At 38.7% G+C, this 14,011-nt stretch overlaps 1 protein-coding gene across 1 annotated transcript in view; it reads right to left on the reverse strand.

The window, feature by feature from the left end:
* The window catches only part of LOC129566381 (netrin-B-like), a 38,508-nt gene extending 25,312 nt beyond the window's left edge, over window positions 1-13,196 (reverse strand). Inside the window, exons 1-3 of the mRNA XM_055442259.1 lie at window positions 8,536-13,196; window positions 7,902-8,212; window positions 7,691-7,791 (exon numbers count right to left, since the gene is read on the reverse strand). Of these exons, the coding sequence (XP_055298234.1) occupies window positions 7,691-7,791; window positions 7,902-8,212; window positions 8,536-9,303 (1,180 nt within the window). The 5' untranslated portion in view covers window positions 9,304-13,196. The remainder of the gene's footprint in view (window positions 1-7,690; window positions 7,792-7,901; window positions 8,213-8,535) is intronic.
* Window positions 13,197-14,011: the final 815 nt, after the last annotated feature.

The following is a 14,011-nucleotide window of genomic DNA, read 5'->3' on the forward strand; positions in this document are numbered from 1 at the left end:
AGAGAGAGAGAGAGAGAGAGAGAGAGAGAGAGAGAGAGAGAGAGAGAGACGCAAATCGACACACACACACGATTGCCGTGCATTTGTGTTGTGTTTATGCTCGCGCTGCATGATATTTGGCTGGCGGAGATCAGTGAAGCAAATGAAAAGTAAAACAAATGCATTTGCCAGAGCATAAACAGCGAATGAGATAAGACACACAAGGAACGAACCTCAGCAGAAATGGAATGCGCAAGCTACGAAAACGCGAAGCGAACAAAACAAACGAACGAATGAATAAAACAAAAAAACAAAAGAAGTTATTTTTGACAGGAGGAAAAATACCAGCAACCATAATAATAACGACGATAAAATAGACACATGTACGCGCGAGAGCAACATAAAAACCAACGAGGATAACACACAAAGTTTGATTGCTACTTTATGGACACTGATTATGTTGTACGCATACATAACAAAGCGCGAGCGGGAGCGCACCCGCGAACACTTGAAAATGACAAAAAGAAAATGTGTAAAACGTCAGCCAATTCAAAACAATCATATACATTTTGAATGGAGGAAAAAGTACAGTGAATTACATCGCATTAGCCCATTTTTATGTATTCGTTAATCACCGCTTTGTCTCGCGCGATTCACAATTGACACTTTTCTTCCTCTACAACGACACACATTGTCACTCGCACGCTAGCTATCTCTTCATTTTCGATTTCGATCTGATTTTATCCATCATGCATTCTATCTTAATTTCATAGCTGGGTACATTTTTTTCTATGTGTGCCCCCTACTTCTCTCTCGCTCGCTCGCTCGATTTCAAATGATTGTGTGCCATTGTTTCCATTGTATGGACACATTGTTGGCACACGGAATAGAAAATGCGAAACAATGGGCGCAAAGTGGAACTCTTTCTTTTTAATGCCTCGGCGTGACAAAAATTGCCGCTGCTGCCCGAAGAGATAGCGCGAATGCTCGCGCGAGAAAGAGCGATAGAGAGAGGGATTGATGAGGGCGAGAGTATGAAGCGTCCAAAAGATAATACACAGAGATATTCAAGTTAAACAAACACAACAAGTTAAATTACACTTTTATTGTCTTTACGAAATGATGTGCGATATGAGAATGGCCGGGTACTCGTTTTATCCCTCACTCGGCCGCATCGAACAAGAATGATGGAAAGAAAAACATATTGCAAAGTTGACGATTTCTTATCTTGCTGACTGATTTCGATACACTGCTTCTGATTTAAAGACACTGTGATACGACGAAGTGAGTGCGAGCGCACATACCGATTATCCGGTGTGGAATCCAACAGCGACACGACACTGACGGAGAGTGTTTCAAAAGTGCATTTTATTTTGAGACGGAAAATTCCGAGCTGATTTATGAAACGATAAATGTCGAAAGTGAACGGTAGAGAAGCTGTAAAATGATTTAATCCGAATAGCCGTTTAGGTGATTATCAGACACCATATAAAAAACTGCACAAGAATTTCGTATTCATCTAACGAAAATGCGGAGATGAAGTTTCAGTGAACGAGAAAAGAGAGGAAGAAAATGCGAGACAAAGAGAGAAATGTCGTCGATTCTCATGTATCGCACATAAATTCTAATGTTAAAACTGCTATGCGACACAATAAAAACACAAAGCGAGAGAGAGAGAGAGAGATACGTGGCACTCGAACACCGGATTAAATTCATTCGTAAAAGTTTCACTTTGGCCGCTCTTTTCACTCCTCGTTAAATGAACTTGTGTACCGAAAAAAGTTTTCCGGCTTGAAAAACGAATTTTACGCGAGCAATAAAGCACTGGCAAATAAAACGGAAACGTAAAGTTTTTGAGTGCTCGAGCGTGAGCGTGAGCGTGTGCGCGAGATCTCGCGAGAGAATAACAGGAACAAAAAAAAGTGAATAGAGAGAGTGTCTCCAAAGTAAAGCACAATTTAAAAGACACTTTAGATACAGAATATGGGATTGTTGGTCTCTCGTTTTGGCTCGGCGCTAAATGCAACGCGACGAAAATGGATGGAGAGTGAGTGAGAGAGAGAGAGAGAGAAAGATAGCGAAAAGTGTACACGAATGCCAAATTACTTATATCATCTGGAATGCAGTGCATAACGGTTGCTACCGAATCGACGAACCACTTTACAACTCGTTTGTATAATAAATTGTCGACATGCATACACCGACACATTCTCATTCTTGCAACGACATTATAATAATCATTAGCGATATACCCTTAGTTTAAGTTTTAAGAGTCGACACACACACACACACACACACACACACATATCGTTTGTGAAAACCCAGAGCACATCCACTGGTGAAATGTGTTGGAATAACGCGCGCGGCTCAATGCCAGTAGCAAACCGATGGCAATTGAGGAGATGGCAGCGGCGAGGGAGTTAGTCAACCAGCCCATCCAGCCAGAAAGCATACTCTGATACTACGAACAACACTTCCCGAACGCCACTTCTCAATATTTTTCGCTCAAGTGCAAATAATACGTTGTCGCCCGTGAAAAGCGGACGCGCGCATTCGTGAAATTCTATAAACGCTTCGCGTGGTCTCAAAGAAAAACAAGTAATTAAAACGAACTTTTTATCTCAAGTGGCATGGCAAAGACAAATTTACCGTCGTCTGTAACATAAACACCGAACTGATAAGGGGAAGGCGGTGAACGTCAAAATGAAATGCTATACATTTGCATACGCATACAGCGACACCGTCGTTGTCGTGCATCGAAACAGAGCGGGGAAAAGTAAGGAAAGCGAGAACGGAACGAATCAAGTGAAATTCTTGCTCGTTCGCGCCCTGAACTTGTGTTTGAGATGCACGTAACTGGAAACAGATTCCCGATTGAAAAACGATGTGGCCTGAAAAACGGGCGACCGAACGAATTTGATGGAGTGTAAAAATTATGAAACAAAATTAAATTACTTTGTAAGATTTGGCATTAGCAAACATTTAAAGTTGGCATCGATGGTGGCCCGGTGGCGGCTGCTTCGTCTAAAGTTAACGATGAAAAACGGCACAATTGTTTGTTTACCCCAAGAGAAAGCGAGCGAAAGAATGAACGGAATCAAAGGCGAACGACGAAGCCGGAGTCATGTCATCACACGCAATCAAAATTCTTAGAAGTAGGATCATTATTTGTGAAGAGAAAAAAAAGTCAAGTTACATAAAAGTTGGTGTGGTTTACCCAATATGCAAACATTTCGCCAAAAGGTTATGCTACATATACAAATAAACACATACATTTGGTTCCTTTTAATTGGGGAGGGAGTGTGAAACAGGGAGCGACCGAACTTTTCCTCGCCTCATGATACAACCGAGCTGATAAGTACATTTTCGGAAATTTAGTTTTGCAATACTTTCTGGTCGTCAACGCCTGATTAAATCAAAACCTAAAGTTCCATTATTACATTTACTCTCTCACACACGCACACACTGTCTCTGTGTTACAAACGAAAAGTTTGATTTGAATTTCCCTAATAACGATACACCATGATAAGAACCGAAGCAACAGGGAGCGAGAGGGAGAGAGAGTTGTACCGACGGAATCTTTGCATCCATCGTAAGGAACAAAAACAGAAAGCTACATCACAAAATGGAGAAGAACATGAACAAAAAAAAAATATCCAATTTCCTTTCCTTTATTATGTTTGTTAGTAGCGACTTTATCTATTATCTATCAATTCCTTTTTTGCTTATGTGCCATTCAAATGGAAAATCTCCTTTCCTTCCATAGTATTTTCTTTATTTATGCGATTTTTTGTTGCTTTTGTTGCTGAGACGATTTTCTCGTCGTCTTACGCTGCGCGCTCACCGGCAACAATATTTCGCAACATGCTACGAATATTTAGATTCAATTATAATATGCTCGTTATTTTTCGCCGTTTGCCTTGCATACAAAAATACACACTGTTCGATGTGGAATCAAATTCCTGTCGCTCGCACTATGTATTATAAGTGTAGCAACGAAAAAGCCAGTGTTATCTTGTCTTTCGCACGCAAAAACGCATAAACATCACAACTTGGAAATGATGTTACCGATATTGCTGGCACGGGTGCTGTTGCAAACAAAGTAGAGATTTCGAAAGATTTACGTGTGTCGCTCGAAATTGTGTTACTCCTGTTGAAGGAAACACAGAAACGATAGAGAAAGAGAGAGGAGCGAAATAAAAATATGAAATAAATGCCATAGAAATTGGCGAATAAGGTGAATTGATCCAATAACTTTAATAGGGAAGCGAGGACGACTACTCTATATCGAAGTGCTGTCGCTGTTCCCGCCTCCGACACCCAAGCATGTGTAAATATGTGAGAACGACGGGAAAAATGTTCATGTGCTGAAAAATTTACAATTTAAATCAATTTTTCCCCACGTCACACTCTCTATACATTTGAATGGTTTGGAGCGAAAATGTAATACAGAAAAGTTGAGCGGAAAAATGTCGATGACGAATGAGCGGAAAAGGGATAGCTATATAGAAAACTGTATAGTGAACTATATAGCTATCCCTTTTCATTGGACATTTTTCCGCTCAACTTTTGTGTATTACATTTTCGCTCCAAACCATTCATTTATTTCTACCGGCATTTTCGTTAAAAAAAATCCCCAAGCATTATGAAAATTTATTTCCTTGGATATGAAATTTGCGGGACACACACCGAATCATATCATCATGAATTTTTGGTCGTCGTGTGACGAGGTGAAAAGCGAAAAATATCACAAGTTACAAATTGATCGAATAAATTTTCATCTAATTTTTTTTATCAATGGTGTAGTGCGTGAAGAGTGTCGAAGCCATGCGAGAGAGTCGGTTGGCGGAGCCTGCTATGTCGACTACGACATATCAAGTCAAGAGTCAAACGAATGGCGTGTCGAGATAGATAGAACATGAGTGCTTCTGTGTTTATTCTGATTTAATTTATTGTTATGGTTATTAGTGTTATTATTTATGACTATTTTGATAGTTGCTAATAAAAATCCCATACACTGTGTACACGCGCGCCACTCGCGCGCATCTTCACATTCATCGTATAATTTGAATGGGCTTATAAACTATTTTGCGGCTGAATGATTTTTAGGCTCTCTTGCTCTTTCTGGCACACACTCATACACACACACGCACATGCAGTTAGTTAGTGAGCCAGTTGACTGGGTGGAGGTATGCATATGGTTTGGTTGATGCGTGCGTTGTCTGTCATCATCATTTGCATATTCGATAAGTGCCTTGAAGTTAGTTCGAAATTTATATACATTCGAAATGTGACCGATTATGAATATGCGTGTAATTGGTTCTCGGTCTCTCTCTCTCTCTCTCTCTCTCTCTCTCATTCTCTCTGTTTTATTCATTCCACTGGGCATCGTTATTGTTCAGCAAGCGTATTAAAATTTTATAGAATCGAAACTTCCTCCATTCATGCATTGTTTATGCCATTTCAGCCGAAAAACAAATAAATTTTAATTAAATACGCATAAATAATTAATAAAATAGCTATAGCTTTAATGTTGCCACTAGTCTGTGCACTTTCATCAGTAACACATTTCATCATTCATTCAAATTTCGGGAAAAAAAATATAGCATCAACAGCAGTGGTAAATTGGCAACCAAATGCATTTAGGTTGTTGCTCACACAAACCCAGCCGGCTACTTCAATTTGTTCAAATCAAACAGCATTCAAATTGAACATATTCAATTGCAATCAACATGCAGACGAACATTCGAAACACAAATTGACCAAATGCAATAAAACCATACCCATGAAACATTGAACTCTAATATTTTACACTGGTAATTTAGCTTAATTGTCTATCTATTCGATTTCCCTTTTGACTTGCTGCCTTTTGGGTGCATGTGTGTGCGTGTGTATATATGATTCCGATATTGGTGCTATTGTTCACAATGAAAATTAAAGTGAAATTAAATTGCATGCAATTCGAAATGGATAACATATTGTTTGGAATATTTTTTGGGGTGTAAAATAGATAAATGGCATTGGCAAATTGAAACGAACCACATACTCGGCCAGCCGAGTTCTATGTAGGTATCAAATTAACGTGAACATTCCTTTTAACATCTAAACCAATTATTTTTCAACGAAATGCCATTCGATATCAGTGTTGCTTTTTTTTCTTTTCGCAAATAACACACAAATTGCATAAACTTTATCAGCCCGAGCGAATGGTTGTGCACAAATTTCGAGTGTTGATTTTTGAGTCTGTGCAAAAATGCTGCTGAATACCAGCCAGAACAGAGAAAAAAAAGTACTATCCATGCCGCGTATTGCACAAATGCAATTTTTATATTTGTTTGTTAATTTGTTATTTGCTCTGCTGTTATTGTGTGCCGATTTTTTTTTCTTCTTTCGTCATCATTGTAGTTGTTGCTGTTCCTCCTCTCGCATATCGCCATCATTTGCAAATACTGTATGTACATTTCGGATCAACAATTCAAGAGTCAATTCATTTTTTAAGCGCTGACTCGGTTTGCTTAAGTGCGTTTTATTTGTATTGCCATTTCGTATAAATACACATATTTTTTTCCCCCTCCATACTGCCACTTCATATACATTGTGAGTTGCTTCTCTAATTTATTAGCGTTGTGAATATAAACACATTGACTTATTATTGACTGTTTATGCTCGCGTCTCAACAATTTGTTAAATTGCGTCTGCAATCTCGGTACACTTATTGCTGCTGTTGTCGTTCGTCATCGTCGTCGTCGTCGTTGTTGTTTGTTATTATTCACCGAGGCTGTATGTTTTTCGTACATGTTTGTGTGTGTGTGTCAAGCCTAAAAGTCTTTTAGCATTATGCAAATCACATTGCATTCTAATTCATGACACTTAAGCGCAACAAATTTTCAATATTTATTATTTCAAATGTTGTAAAATGCATCGTTTGGCACATCAATCGTTGGCTGCGCGTGTACGTGTGTGTGTGTGCATGTACATGTTTATGTTGTGGAAAACGGTAACTCAACAACTCCAAAAAAGTAATCAATAAATAAGATTCGCCACTTGAGCGGTTTTTGGGTTTCAATGAATGATGATTTTCCCATTTTAGCAGCATTAAACGATTTTAAATTTTTAATCACATTTCCATGTGTAACAAATGCAATTACCAGCTAACATCCGTTCTGATATTCCGAGGCCTGTTGTGTGTGTGTGCGCGCAATCGAGTGTTCGCCTGAGCACACAGTACATTCAATGTGTTTCGTGTGTAACAAACCGTTATCTAAAGTCGAGCGTAATATGTGGCTGTATCGGTGTGCTTATGCAAACAATCTGCGAGTGCTTCTGTGATAGAGTGTACAAAGTTGATGGTAGTCAAAAATGTATGAGCCATACTACGTCGAGATAGCACAAAATATGTGCACCGTTGTGTAATACATTGTGAATTTCTTACCGTTCTCAAAATATTGATTTTGAAATGATGAATTTTAATGCGTTCATGTTCGTGAAGTGCAAGAGATTTAAGGGAAACACAACATCGACCACAAACGATTACAACTTTACAAACTAAATAGAAAAACAAAGAGAACACATATTCTCTATGCCACATCGACACGATAAAATAATATTAAAATGAATTTTTCATGAGCGCAATTTCGCTCGTATGCAAGAGAGAGTTAAGTATGAGGTGTAAAAAAGATTGAATAAATACGAACGGCATGGCATGACTTACCTTTGCATTCGGCAGATTCACGATATGTGGCGCGGCCCCAAGGACGATCGAAGAAATATGGTTTACACTTTTCACAATCACGTCCGGCCGTATTGTGTTTGCTGTAAGAGAAACGTAAACGCGTGTGATGTACTACTATGTTGGATGCACTATTATTGTCAATGTATGTTTGTGTTTATAAATTTCCGATCGGAATATATGCCGTACTTACCAGTCACAATACAATTGGCCCTTATCGTCGGTGAGGCATCGTGATGCATGACCATTGCATTTACATCGGCCGCCAACAGCAAAATCAGACACCGCATAGTTCTGTGTTGACATTGTGCTCATCGTGGACGATACGAGATTATCGAGCGGTGTTAGTAACTTTTTCTCCTTCGATATGGCCAATGCATCGGCCGTGTGCAATTTATTCGCATACAATTTCGTTTGTTCCACCATCAATTCTTCATCAAGCACATCCGTTGGCATTTGCAATCGATGAAAGATTACCTTCACATCAGTGACTGTCACCCAGTCCTTTTGTGTGTGTGTGTGTGTGTGTGTTTTTTGGTTTTTGGGAAGAAGGATTGAAAAATTAGTGGACAAAATTGGGAAAATGCGTCGAAAATGGTAGAATGCTCATGAAAATTCAATGTGTTTTTAAAGTTTTATGAAAATGAATAATAATAATAAAAATTGTATTATTTTAATTTAAAACATCATAAAGTTAAATTGTGTTGAAATAATCGACATGATTTTTTAATTATCAAACCGAGTTAAGAGTTTGCGAATGTGTTTTAATAAAGTTGGTTTTAATGCAATAACAAATTCGATGGAATAACAAATTAAAATGAACGTACCTGTAAAACGGCGGATTGATCAAAATTGGATGCGCTGGGTCGACCCTCGAGTGTGCTGAATGCGATGCGACCGCCATACATGCCACTGGTCAAATCACCATTATGACGATGTGTATCCGAACAACGTGCTTCCTGTTCGTTTGCTTTGGTGATTGGAGCACGATTTGGTCGACCGTAAACACGTCGACATTGTGAGCTGTAAAATTGGAACGGTTGCCAAGTGGCTCCATAGTCAGCGCTCTTGTAAATTGCAATCGAATCGGGTTTAATTGATTTGGGACAAAATTGTAAGCTGACATATGTCAGTTCAAACTTTTTGCCCAGATTCAATGTGAGTGTCACATTATCCGGTGGCGAATTTGGACCGATTGGCTGTTGAATCGGATCCGATCGCCAGCAAGTTACATTGTTTGGATTGTTTAGATCGGTAAGCGCAGCGGGCGAAAAGGTTTTCTGTGGATCACTACGATCGCATACGTGACACGTGGTTTCGTAGGGTTTCATCACATCGGTTGGTTCACAGTAGCGCGATGGTCCATTCTGACCACAAACACTTGACGCCACAACCTTCGCTCCGTAGGCGGCATTCACGAAATCTGGTATGCACCTTCTTGCCCGTTCATCGGCATAGCATGGATCAGTTTGTAATGACTGTACGTAGTTGCTCTTCTTTGGATAGTCATCACCACCAAAGGTGTAGCCCGCATAACAATGATGCAGCACACAATAGAGAACAATCAAGTATCGATTGCACCAATGTATCATCATTTTCGATTCTTGTTGTTGCTTGCTCTTGGTTATTTTTTCCCGGTTCTCGGCTCAATCTAAATGGTTCTTTTTCTCTTTTGAGAAATGATGATGATGGTCTTGCGTTTAAAATGTTCTCGTGCGTTTTTTTTTTCTTCTGATTTCGGTAATTTATGTACTCGTTTCGTTAAATCAATTATACAATCGTTTCGTTTTGATGGTTTTCTCCCTTTGAATGCATAGAAATTACACACAAAAGAAAGGAGCAAACCTCAAATGAGTCTAACGGATCGATTGGAAAACGATATGTAGCTCTTTCTCTCTCTTTCTCCTGCGTTTGTTTGTTCAAATCACTTTTATACACTCGCATACACACAATTTCCTTTTGTATCTCTCTATCTATCGTTTATTCGTTAGTTAATTCACTCAAAACAGTCCGTTTGAAACACAATCTATGTTAAACGATATGAGCCACATGAAATACACCATTAATCGTTTTACCAACGAGTTAAGAGATGGAAAAAATATAATACAGCGATGCGCTCACCGCAATTCAATGAAAACTGAAGATGAAACACACACGATTTATTATTTCTATTCTGTTGTTGTTAGTAGTCGTTTTTTCTTCTACTTCTTCGTTTTCTGTGTTGTTTTTCTTGAGCTCCTCTCAGTCTGTGGCGCGCGCGCGGACGAAGAAAAGGCCAAAATGTATTCGATATGTGTATTTAATGTTTTCGAGATGGAAATTAAATACCAAAACCAGTGGAAATAGCTCGATCGGTTTGGTATGCACAGGCTGTGCTGTTGTTTTTGTTTCACTCTAACGACTTTGAATATCACTAGCGATATGTTCTGTGTTATTTCAGTGTGTGTGTATGTGCCTTCAAAAATATTATTAGTTATCTAAATTACACATTTTCTTTTGCGCTACTTTATCGCAGCTGAATATCTAGCGCTCTAATCGGTATGTGTGTGATCGCGGTCGAAGATTTTTGTATGATAAAAACCGATGAGATTTTGGGATATATCTGAGTGCTGTATGTGTTGTCTCTTGCAACAGGCTGGCTCATGCATATGATATATATATTGAGCTTAGCCGATAGAATCCACTCCAACTCTCTCGTGTTTTTAAGCAAACATTACACAATTTCTCGATTCGTCAACGTTCCTCGCTCGCTGCCGTTGTGATGCTGCTTTTTTATTCAGCTCAGTTTTATTTCGCTATCGTTGCTGTGTTGAGATGTCGTTTCGGGTATTATTTTGTCCTTTCATCAACTGCTGCTTCAGCTACAAGTCCCCGGAGAATCCAACGACTGTTTTCGATTACTTATGGGATTGCCAATGTTTTTGTTGTTGCCGAATTTATGGCAATTTGATTTTTATAACGCTGGCTGTTGTTGCTTTTCTTGGCCAGACACAAAATGATAATGTTAAAAAGCGCAAGTGTTTATTTTTCCTGTTCGTATTCACAACGCGAACAAATGGGCCGATTAAAACTAGTTCAGAACGAGAGAGCATATACACGTTGAAAATATTGTCGATTCGACAAATTTGTTGGAATTCACTCAATTCTCTCTTGGAAAATCAGTTAAGTCGAGACGCGATCGTGTTCTTTCTCATTCACCAATTCAAATTACATATAATTTTTGTACACGACGGAATTCAACTGGGTTTTTAGAAGGAATTCTTAGTTTCTTTTTTTAATATTCGAATAGTTTCGCGTAAATTATTTGATTATACGTCTTTTGAGGTGAGGTAGACTTTTGTCACTATAACTTTTTTTGTTGTTGGCGCTGTTATTTCGTTCGCTTTTCGTATAGAATATGTTTTTATCGATCGCTTTTAGTTTCACTAACGATTCGCATTGCAATTTGAATTGTCGAATAAAAAATTTTTTTATGGTAATCACCGTAATTTTGTCATTTTCAGTGTGTCGTTAAATCATGAGAGAGATGCACTGTACCGCGAACGTAGTATGCATTCAATATTCGCGATTCACTGGATTTTATGATAATGCGATTGCAATTGTTGGCCGGTGAATGGCAAAAAATGCGACACCACAAGAAAATAACTTGAAATCCAATCGAAAGAAGAAAAAAAAAATTTTATTCGCTCGTTTCGCAGTCTACCTTCGAAAATCGTTTTGGATAATTTTCTCTTCACATTTCCTTCGTGAAATGTGGTGACATCATGTCTCTTTCTTAATCATGCATCCTTTTTCAACACACATTCGAACTTGTTCCACTTGCGTTCGTATTTTTTGTTTATGTCTCAATTGTTTCCCATTGTTTGTTCAATCTCTCTCAAATCGCAATGTGTCTTTTTCTTTCGTTGCCACACTTTTTCTCACCGGATCACTGTTTTGCTGTTTTTGATGCACTTCTTTTTCTTTCATTTGCATATTATGCATACGTATTCGATTATATTCGTCGTTTCGATCACACACAAACACACTCTATTTCACTCTTTCGGAATGAAATGTTGTGTGTTGATTCACAAACACACTCGGTCAAAACATACACCAGAAACCAAAAAAAAAATACACACAGCAACGAAAAAAAGAATGATATTCACTAAACTTCGCGCCGCGTGGAAAGACTACGTACGAAAAGTGCGTGCAAAAACACTGATTTTTACACGAGACACTGCCACGAAAAAACGGGAATGCAAAATAAAAACCGCACCGTTGAACGCAAGAATTACATTTATAAATATATTTTATGTTCGATGTTCGATTTAATCGGTGCCGTCGTCGTCATCGTGTGGACGTTTGCGCTCAAAGGTAGATTCGAAACTCTTGGTCTTGGCTGTTGTCGTCGTCGTCGTAGTCGTCGATTTTATTATTATGTACAGCACATACGTTTTTTTTTATTATTATTGTTCGCCTCTTGATTCATACGATGTCTTCTTATGTGTGTGCTTCGATTTCATTCGCTGTGCAACGATTTTGCCAATCGTTGATATCGAAGAGATGGTGGCTGGTTGGGCTGTTTAAGGTGGACCGAATACAATTTATTCGTTTCGTTTCGCCTGTCGCGTTGTTTATTGTCTCTTACGGTGACTTTTTTGCCTGACTTGGTGTGTGCACACGCATAATATTCTATCGATAGTGTTGTGTTAGCGGCTTTGTGTTCAACAACTAAAAATTATTGCCGTTTTGTCGTTTTGGCTAATTCACGCGCCGACGACGGTAACGATGGTTATATTACAATGACTTCTATTATCACCAAGTAGGATTGTGTGTGATAGCCAATTGCGGAGGCTCAGGCCAATAAATTTTGCGCCGATTAAATTTCAAATTCACAAACACACGGTGTGTGTTTGCGCTTCACTGTTCGCGGTATCACTTAAGCTCGCACCTTGAAACTGACTCTCCTTAGATATGTTTTTTTTTCTATTGGTTTTTTCTATTTCGTGTTATCAAATATTATGTTTTTTTATGTATTTGTCACTACTGAAATTCCGTATTCAAATTTTGGCTTGAACGTTTCGCCAATAAATGGTGGTGATTTTAAGTATCAATTTACATCGATACGATAATCAAAAATACCAACTGATCTAACACTCAGTTGTTGTGTGTATTTTTTTTCACGTGATGGTATTCAACTGAACTTTAATTTTTTTTTCAAGTTTCACACACCGAATTTATCTTATGGATTTTAGCTTTGAAATGGTTAAGCTTGTCATTAAATTCGCATTTGATAACAGAACTTAGTTTTTTTCTTTCCGATCGCTATACGAACGACTCTGATGTTCGGTCGAACGGATTCGTAAATTGTTTGATGAAAAAACAAATCGCTTTCAGAGTAAACCAGCATACACAACTGTCGAGTTCCGACTGTGAATTCGTTCTATCTGTAGTGTCTACTGTTGGACTTCGATGCTGGTTTATCCGTTTCTCGTTCGGAGAGAACGAACGAGCAACAAGAGAGAGAATATACACAAAGCGGAGAGATCTTCGGCGTGTATGTAGTGAAGCGGCTTGTATGTGTGCGCGCCTGTGTTGGTTGCCGTGCAAATTGAGGAGAGAGTGTGTGCCGAAAGCGGGAGCGAACGAGAGACATACGAAGAGAGAGCATAAACACAGAGCGCACAAAAGATGCATGAGGTTCTCTCGTGTGTTGGTTGTTGTTCGTTGATTAATGCATGGATGCTCTTCGTTGGCTGAAGTGCGTGCATACACATGTAAATCTAGTGCCGTTTTTTTTGTTTTCCTCTCGACGACGACATCGTCCAACTAAGGGATACGGCTACTGTTGTTCCACAAATTTCTTCTTAAATTCTTTTTCCACACAAATTCATGTGAATTTTGGCTGGTAAAACGAATCCGAGCATATTTGGCGAAAGGTGAGCCAGAGTACAGCGACACATTCTTTACCACAGAGAGAAAAAAAAACCGAAGCAAAGAGAAGAGAGAATTCATTGAAACCCTAATCAAATCGAAACCAGTGCTAATGCATTGTACGACTCGAATGCTTTTTTTTCGTACAAAAAGAATCGTTCTTGAATGGGACGCTCGACACACACAAAAAAAACAACAAGGAATTCCAACAATGGATGTTAGTTGCTGCCGTTTGTTGCAATTCAAAAGTCGGAGTTCGTTTCTTGTTAACTTAAATTGCTTGAAGTGTATGCAATGTAATTTGCTTTTTATTTCAATTCTCGTCAACATACCGATGATGAGAGAGAGTCTGAGTGAGCGAAAATGTACAACATCCTAGATTGCTAA

This window comes from Sitodiplosis mosellana, unplaced genomic scaffold (assembly GCF_009176505.1).
Source record: "Sitodiplosis mosellana isolate CC-2019 unplaced genomic scaffold, AAFC_SMos_1.0 Smas_scaffold_3, whole genome shotgun sequence".
NCBI classification, from domain to species: domain Eukaryota; kingdom Metazoa; phylum Arthropoda; class Insecta; order Diptera; family Cecidomyiidae; genus Sitodiplosis; species Sitodiplosis mosellana.